Below are 8467 nucleotides of genomic sequence, written 5' to 3' on the forward strand. Positions count from 1 at the left end.
GCATCCATATGTGTGGCGTTCAGAAAGCGCGAGCGGACCAGTGCCCCCTGTGCTGTAATACCCAGCAGGCTAGCCAAAGCAGACTTTCTGGATTTGAGAGCTTCTACATGGCCTCTGTCTCCTGTGGAATCTGCCAAATTCTGTAGTTCCACCATTTCATCCTCCAGATCTCTCATAGATCTGGCTATGTCTCTGGTGACATTGCGAGTGTACTGCTGGCAAAACTGCTTTATCTGACACTTGCCAATGTCCCACCATTGCTGCAGAGAAATAAATTCAGACCTTCGGCTCCTATATTGGCCCCAGAAAAACTTAAAAGCATCTCTAAAGTTGTTATCATTTAGGAGGCCTGTGTTAAAATGCCAGAAAGCACTATTTGTTTTAACACTTCGTATGAAAACCGAGCACTGTACAAGAGAGTGGTCAGAGAAACAAACTGGAAGCATGTTACATTGTTTAAACACATTAAAATGATGTTTAAAACAATAAAACCGATCAAGCCGTGCCATGGATAGTGCGTTATCTTTTAGATGTGTCCATGTATACTGCCTCTGGGTCCCATAAAAAGCTCTCCAAACATCTGTCAGTTCACACGAATTAACCAAGCGTGTGAGCCGACTAAGAGATGCAGGATGTGGTTCCTGATGGTTCCTGTCCAACTTGCAATTCTCTGTACAGTTAAAGTCCCCTCCCAGAAATAAATACTCCTCACTGTCACATTTACTAATAACATCAGACAACACATCCAGAAAAACTACTCTTTCAGGGCCAAGGGTTGGACCATAAGCATTTATAAAGACCAGTGGTGCGTTGTCATACTGCGCCCTTACTTTCAGTAGCCGGCCTTCGACTACTTCCTCTACCTCAAGGGAGCATGGCAAAAAATCTCTTGAGAAAAGAATCCCGACCCCACCACTAATATTGGATTTATGACTGAGAATCAATTTTCCAGTCCAATTCCTCTTCCATTCAGTTTCATTATCTGCTGTGCTATGTGTTTCTTGCACAAGCAAGACATCTATTTTCTTCAGCTCAACCAGTTTAAACACAGCAGCTCTTTTCATGTCATCCCTTGCTCCATTCAGATTTAAAGTGCCTAATTGTATATTACACATGAGGAGAGTGGGGCTGAACTGTGCCAGAAACAAGCGTACACTGACCAAAAAGATAACAATACCCAAACGTGTCTTAATCATCATCATGAAGTTGCAGTTTTACCTTCTGTACAAGTTTTTTCAGTCTGAAGACTTCCTGCTCAGTGAATGTGTTCACCTCCAAGTCCCCTGTGTTTTTCATAAAGCATTTAACTGATTCAATAAAAAGCTGCAAGTCTGGAAAATAATTTTCCACCTTGACCGCCCTCAAACCCTTGGTAACCTGCAAAAACTTCCTGATCTTCAGAAAGGCATAGCTGCCTTCTGTGTCCACCTGTGTACGAGGAGAGGAACCTAACTCACACTCACTTTCGTCTGTGTTCTCATCAGATAAAGAGGAGGATGGCTTTTTATCTTTTGAAGCCCTCTTCGCTTTTAAATTTTCCTGTCTACCTTCAGTCGGCTTCTTTTTAATTGACTTTTTTGATTTTATTTCATCGTCCAACATAATCTCTGCCTCTTTTCGAGTACAGACTCTGCCACTCTAACAGCAGTCTGTTGTATTTGCGTCCTCCGACCCCCACTCGTATCTGGCCCAGCCAATTTGCTATGATCCCTGGTCTCGCTGTTTTCCTCTTCCGTTTCATTCCGTTCAACCTCCCCTACCTGCTCATCCTGGCCATCAGCTGTGACCTGCCCAAGTTCTGTCACCTTCTCAGTGTGCTCAACGGCTTTAATATGCTCAGCCTGTACACCTCCTTCTCCTGCCTGCTCAGTCCGTCCATTTTCCTCATGTTCCCCAGCCTCGGTCTTTTTCTGTGTCACCACCTGGTCTGTTTCTCCCACCCCTCGCTCCCCAGCCTTCTGTCTGCCCTGTGCCGACTCGGCCGCGCCGTCTCCAGCCGGAGATGCGCCGCTCGCGGCGGCATCGGTGGACGAAGGCGGCCCTTGAGGCTCAGATCTACCCTCACTCCTTTCGGGACAAGACCGTACTAAATGCCCCTCTGACCCACAGCCAAAACATTTCATCATACCAGAAGTAACAAATACAATATAATCAAAGTCATCAATCCTGAATTTCAGCTTCAGATCCAAATCCTCTGCATTATTTTTCAAAATCATGAAACCTTGCCTCCTATGGGACACAACGTGTTTCAAGTGAGGAGACTGGCAACCGGAGGAGACCATTTTTATGGGGGACACTAGTTGTCCGTATCTTGCAAGCTCCTTCTCAAAAGCTGCATTTCTCATGAACGGGGGAGCATTGGAAATGGTGATTCTCTTGGCTGGGTTAACCAGCGGCAGAACGGGAGTCAACATGTCCTTAATCACCTCACCACTTTCCACCACCTGGTTGACCTTATCAATACTGAGAGAGAGAGAGAGAGAGAGAGAGAGAGAGAGAGAGAGAGAGAGAGAGAGAGAGAGAGAGAGAGAGAGAGAGAGAGAGAGAGAGAGAGAGAGAGAGAATCAGAATCATGTTTATTGGCTATGTAGGGAATTTGACTCTGGTTTCGTGGCTTTCTCAGTGTACGTACAACACAACAATCTTCAGCTATATACACAAGGACAGGCGAAATAAGAGGCGATAAAGTGCAATGGTGCAGATAATATATATTATAGATGAATTCCTGTTTCTCAATGTAACCTTTCTTCACGTAGATGCTGACAATAAGACAGAACCAAAAGCTGATCAGGTGAACCCTGTCAACAGACAGGAGAGCGCTGCTGTGGTGGAGCCGTCCACTTCACAGTCTACCAACATGGAGAAGACTGAGAAAACCATGGACCCACCGGACACAACCAAGGTACTTAGAGATGGGTTAATTAAAGTTTCCCCTTGACTTGCAGAAATTACCTGTGCTGATAATGCCTTTTTGGCATAATTTGGGACGAAATCATTCCATCGGTATGAATTTAAGTGTGAGCAGTACTGCCAGCTTTTCGGGAAGGAAACTCATTTGGCCGCACCAAAAGTCGCTAGAACTTGCTAGATGACGTCACCGGGTAATTTGGGTACCATCTGCATATAATGTGCATGCGCAATAATCCAGGTGTAGAATCCCAAACCTATGTTGCCATGTTGCCATTTTACAATGGAAAGAGCTGCAACACACAGCATTATAAAATGGCGACATAGGTTTGAACGGGAAGTCAGAGGCCATCTATGTGAAGAGGGAATGACCGTACCTGAACCGGGGGGGGGGGCTAAGTATGCATGGAATCACCAGAGGTCCCACGATACGATATTCTCATGATACTTAAGACACGATATGCTAGTATTGTGATTTTAAACATGTTGCCAGTTCGTACTTAAGTCAAAATAAAGAAAAAGTAATAATGAAAATAAAGGACCAAATAAAAGACTCAGCATCACCCTGTAGTGGACTGAAAAACCAATTGATTGTATTATCAATCAATCAAGTTCAATCAATCAAGTTGCATTTTATAGCGCTTTTCTAATTGCAGCAGCCCCTCAAAGCACTTTACAATTAATTCACACACACATACACACACACACACACACACACACACACACACACACACACACACACACAACATTGTTGCCGTCTTGCCACAAGATGACGATAATGACAATGCACGTGACATGATATTTTAGAATCAGATCAAACTACACAACTTTGCCTGACCACTGTGGTGGTCAGTTATCACAGAAACCAGTCAAAATGAAGTGGTCTTTGAGACAAGGAGAGTTTCTGGTTTAAAGACTATTGTAAGCATAAAAAGGCCTGAGTTGTCCTGCAGTGCAACTGCATTATTATCCTACTATTGTATTATCCTACTACTGCACTAAAAAGTTCAATTCGCATTTGCAATTTATATGATAAAAAACAATATTTGGCATCCATGCATCCATACAATATTGCCACACAAAATATCGTGATGCTATGCTGTATCGATTTTCGCCCCCACCCCTTCAGCTAAGAGTACATCTGTCACCATCTTACAATGCTGTGATTGCAACTATTTCCAAATCCTCTGTGTACATTATAATCAATGCTTACAGCAATTTGCAAATTAACCTGATTACTGGTTTTGATCGTTATGCCACTGTATTGTTTGTAAGGGTGGAGATATCTGCAGTCAGCTGAGACTGATGAAGTCACTTAGATGAGTGATGAAATGTTTCTCCCGCTAAACTTTGTGTCTAGATGAACTGATTCAACTCTTCTGGACATCTGCATATAATTTAAAAGAACCAGGCAATGAGACATTTATGGGAGAGTTATGAAGACAAAACAATAAGCATACAAAGAGTCTCCAAAGAGGCCAGGGCCCGTGTCAGTGGGAACAGCTGATTCAGGGCAGACCGAAACACACACACACACACACACACACACACACACACACACACACACACACACACACACACACACACACACACACACACACACACACACACACACACACACACACACACACACACACACACACACACACACACACAGATACTTGGTTAGGAGTCTTGCCAAGACCCAGAGTTTGGTTCTAACTGGAAGCACCAACCTAACCATGCTTTGAGTCTCAAAGCCTCCTAGCGAGGAGGTGTTAAGATGACGCATCAAACAAAGCCATCCAACTCAGAGGTAGCAAATGTTTTTTTTTTTTTTTGTGTGTGTATATATAGTTATATTATTCATAATGTGGTGTTTTATCTCTTCTGCTGATAGTTCATTTGTTTGCTATGTCATGTTTTTATGATGCACTCTGTTAGAAAGTACCATACATAATGTGCTATTATAAATAAAAATCTGCCTAAATTACCCTCATATTGGAGATCTAAAACACATTCAAAATATCACATATACACTATAAAATAATTTCTTACTTGAGAGACACTTTTAAACCTGTAAATTTGCACATTGTTCACATCTCCTGACAGCAAGAGATCATCAAAATAAGTTCAGCAAACAAGTTTGATCAAATTAGACTGTAAAACAGCATGCTGCTATTGCTGTAGTATATTTCACCCAGGCTGTCAACTGATTATTTTCCTTGCAGTTAGTTAAAACTGCAGTCCCTAAGATTTTGCATTATTTTATCCATTTGAAATGTGATGATGATGTGGCAATTCTGTTGGACAGTCAGTCAATATTACACCAGAGCAATGGACCTGTTGCAACTGATTTTCTCAGACTACAAACAAGGTGTGCGCCATCAACTCACCAGAAGTCTAAATAGTCTCCAGCATTGTGAAAAAGCAAACCTTGGACCAAAGCTAATGGAGGCAGTTTAAACCTCCTCAAACTACATCACCACATTCTTCTGCAGATAAACTGACCGTCTGTCTGACAGTAAGCATCGCCACATCGGCATCATGTTTCAATATTTTTCCCTGCTGGAGTTGTTTCCAACACGTATGTGTACCAGCAGGTGCAACCCAAAACACAGACCGGAGTGTGTCTACAGCCATGGTAGAGATGCCAGTTAGTCTTATGTAACCTAACCTCGCGGTCTAGATGGATAAAATAACGACATATTTATGGAGAAATGCTATGGATTGCAGCTTTCAAACAAAGCATTTAAAGCATTTTTGCTTTCCTTCCTTCCTACATCTCCATCTTCCTCTGTCTCTTCCCCTCTCCCCTCTCCCCTCTGCTGTGTCCATTTCAGGAGCAGAAGGAGGCAGCTGCAGGAGGAGGGGGGGCAGGGGGCTCGGGAGGCAGCGATAAGGAGAGCAGTGACTCCAGTGAGGATGATGATGATGATGAAGACGCAGAGGGGGAGGAAAAGGAAGAGAAAGAGGAAGAGGAGAATGAAGAACCATTGTCTCTAGAATGGCCGGACACCAGACGCAAGCAGGCCACCTACCTCCTCCTGCTACCCATTGTATTCCCCCTGTGGCTCACTGTGCCTGATGTTCGTAACCCGGTGCGTACAGCATCTGTCAGTATCTGTCACACTGACCCTGATGCAACCTTGACATGACAAATTCACCTTTGAAGGGGTTTAGGTGTATTTTTCACCTGAGTGCTGACCTACATTGCTCATAGTTATAGGTCAGTGCTCAGGTAAGATATGATATGATAGATACGAACAACAGCTATGAATCAAAATAGACAAGTCATGCAAATTTGCTAACCTCTGCCATTTTGGTAGACTTGCAGTACATGTTATTCACTATGACCGCTGCATAACTCACTGAGGACTGCGGGTGGAGCCAAGTCCTTTTTTATATGTAGAAATCTGCAGAGATGGGGGTGAGAGTGGGGTCATTTAATTTGCCTTAATGATTACCATTCAGGGGGCAGCATGGTGGCGCAGTGGTTAGCGCAGGCACCTCACAGCAAGAAGGTCCTAGGTTCAAGCCACGGGGTAGTCCAACCTTGGGGGTCATCCTCTGTTTGGAGTTTGCATGTTCTCCCTGTGTCTGCTTGGGTTTCCTCCCATAGTCCAAAGACATGTAGGTCATGTATTGTCCCTAGGTGAGAATGTGTGTGTGTGTGTGTGTGTGTGTGTGTGTGTGTGTGTGTGTGTGTGTGTGTGTGTGTGTGTGTGTGTGTGTGTGTGTGTGTGTGTGTGTGTGTGTGTGTGTGTGTGTGTGTGTGTGTGTGATGGCCTGTCCAGGGTGTCTCCCCACCTGCCGCCCAGTGACTGCTGGGATAGGCTCCTGCATGCCCGTTACCCTGAGTAAGGATAAGTGGTTTGGATAATAGATGGATGGATGGATGGAGTACCATTCAGCAATCCCTGTTAATATTTACTACTCATAGTATGCCTCAGAATAGCCCAAATGTTACACATACCCACCTTCAAAAGACCTGTGGAATGTGTTAGTATGAAAGTAACCTCTTTAATAATTAATCACAGATGTTTGAAGTTGCATCTCCTTTGAATTTTTCCAGGCATCCAAGAAGTACTTTGTTATGACTTTTATTGGCTCCATACTGTGGATCGCTGTATTCTCTTATCTGATGGTGTGGTGGGCGCATCAGGTTGGTTGGTGCTTCATACTTTTTAAAAGAAGACTTTACCACATCTGGTGTGAAACCGGTTTTAGTGCCCTGAATTTTAATTTTGAGGTATGTCCAAATACTATGTGAAGTTGTATCCAAAGAAACACACCTGCAGTGTTTCACGAGAAAGGTATATTACACAAATATGCCTTTACTGTGTGAAATATTCTGAAAATATCTTCCTTTTTCCCGGCAATTGCATTTTACAACTACACTGAAAGTATAAACAGTCAGATTATAAATTCATATTGCAACATTTTCATGGAGCAGCTTTTAACAGCTGAAAATACATTCATCAACACATCCATTAGATCGACTGATAGATGCAGTTTAATGATCCTCTTGAAAAAAAATTGTTGCAAAAAAAGTGGATAGAAAATGTTCAAACACAAAATGAGCATGAAATCACTGTTCCCCGGCCCAGGTGGGTGAGACAGTGGGCATCTCTGAGGAGATCATGGGCCTGACGATCCTGGCTGCAGGAACATCCATCCCAGATCTGATCACGAGTGTCATCGTGGCCCGAAAGGGCTTGGGCGACATGGCCGTGTCCAGCTCTGTGGGCAGCAACATCTTTGACATCACTGTCGGGTACGTGTTGGCATCTTGCCTTTGAATATAACCAAAATAATTCCCTATGTGGCATACATTTTTAGTCTCCTTGAAAACAAAGTGTCAGAGTGATAGGACTATTTCATTCTGAGACGAAACCAAGGTTCACATATCCTCAGCATAACTGTGATGTAATGCCGATATTGTATTTATGTACTCTGACCTTGATGAAAATAATGTCTAAAAGGAAGAAAAAAACGTGCACTGAATCCTTCCTGTTTGACTTAAGCCTGCCGGTACCATGGCTGATATTCTCCCTGCTGCACTCCGGCGAGCCGATAATGGTCAGCTCCAACGGGCTATTCTGTGCCATCGTGTTGCTCTTCCTCATGCTCATCTTCGTCATCATCGCCATCGCTGCCTGTCGCTGGAAGATGAGTCGCATGCTGGGCTCCACCATGTTTTTGCTCTATTTTGTGTTCCTTGTCCTCAGCGTCCTCCTGGAAGACCGGGTCCTCATCTGTCCTGTGTCCATCTGAGCGTAGCAGTACTGTACTAGCTCTGTGGTCACAAGGGACGGATAGGCTTGTCCTGGTGGATGGTTTTCATGGTGACATCGAGCATTAGAGCAACTTTGGCAGTATTAACTCAGAGCTGTAATATTTTGTTATTACAAGATAAAAGTGCATATTGCTACTCAAGTGCTGACACTTGACTGGTTTAAATGAATACGCGGACCAACACATAATGTGCTGTTCACTAATCGATAGCAGTGTAAAAAGTTGTCACTTTCCAGCAACATGAGGTTTTGTCTAACACGATCAGTGGTTGTTCCCAAATTTT

General features: G+C 43.5%; 1 protein-coding gene across 1 annotated transcript in view; it reads left to right on the plus strand.

Annotated features, from left to right (window-relative positions):
• Positions 1 to 8163, plus strand: part of LOC130111596 (sodium/potassium/calcium exchanger 1-like) — a 33835-nt gene extending 25672 nt beyond the window's left edge. Inside the window, exons 5-9 of the mRNA XM_056278825.1 lie at positions 4639 to 4661; positions 5730 to 5987; positions 6962 to 7051; positions 7497 to 7663; positions 7914 to 8163. Of these exons, the coding sequence (XP_056134800.1) occupies positions 4639 to 4661; positions 5730 to 5987; positions 6962 to 7051; positions 7497 to 7663; positions 7914 to 8163 (788 nt within the window). The remainder of the gene's footprint in view (positions 1 to 4638; positions 4662 to 5729; positions 5988 to 6961; positions 7052 to 7496; positions 7664 to 7913) is intronic.
• Positions 8164 to 8467: the final 304 nt, after the last annotated feature.

The sequence above is a fragment of the Lampris incognitus genome, chromosome 4, assembly GCF_029633865.1.
Source record: "Lampris incognitus isolate fLamInc1 chromosome 4, fLamInc1.hap2, whole genome shotgun sequence".
In the NCBI taxonomy this organism is placed as follows: Eukaryota; Metazoa; Chordata; class Actinopteri; order Lampriformes; family Lampridae; genus Lampris; species Lampris incognitus.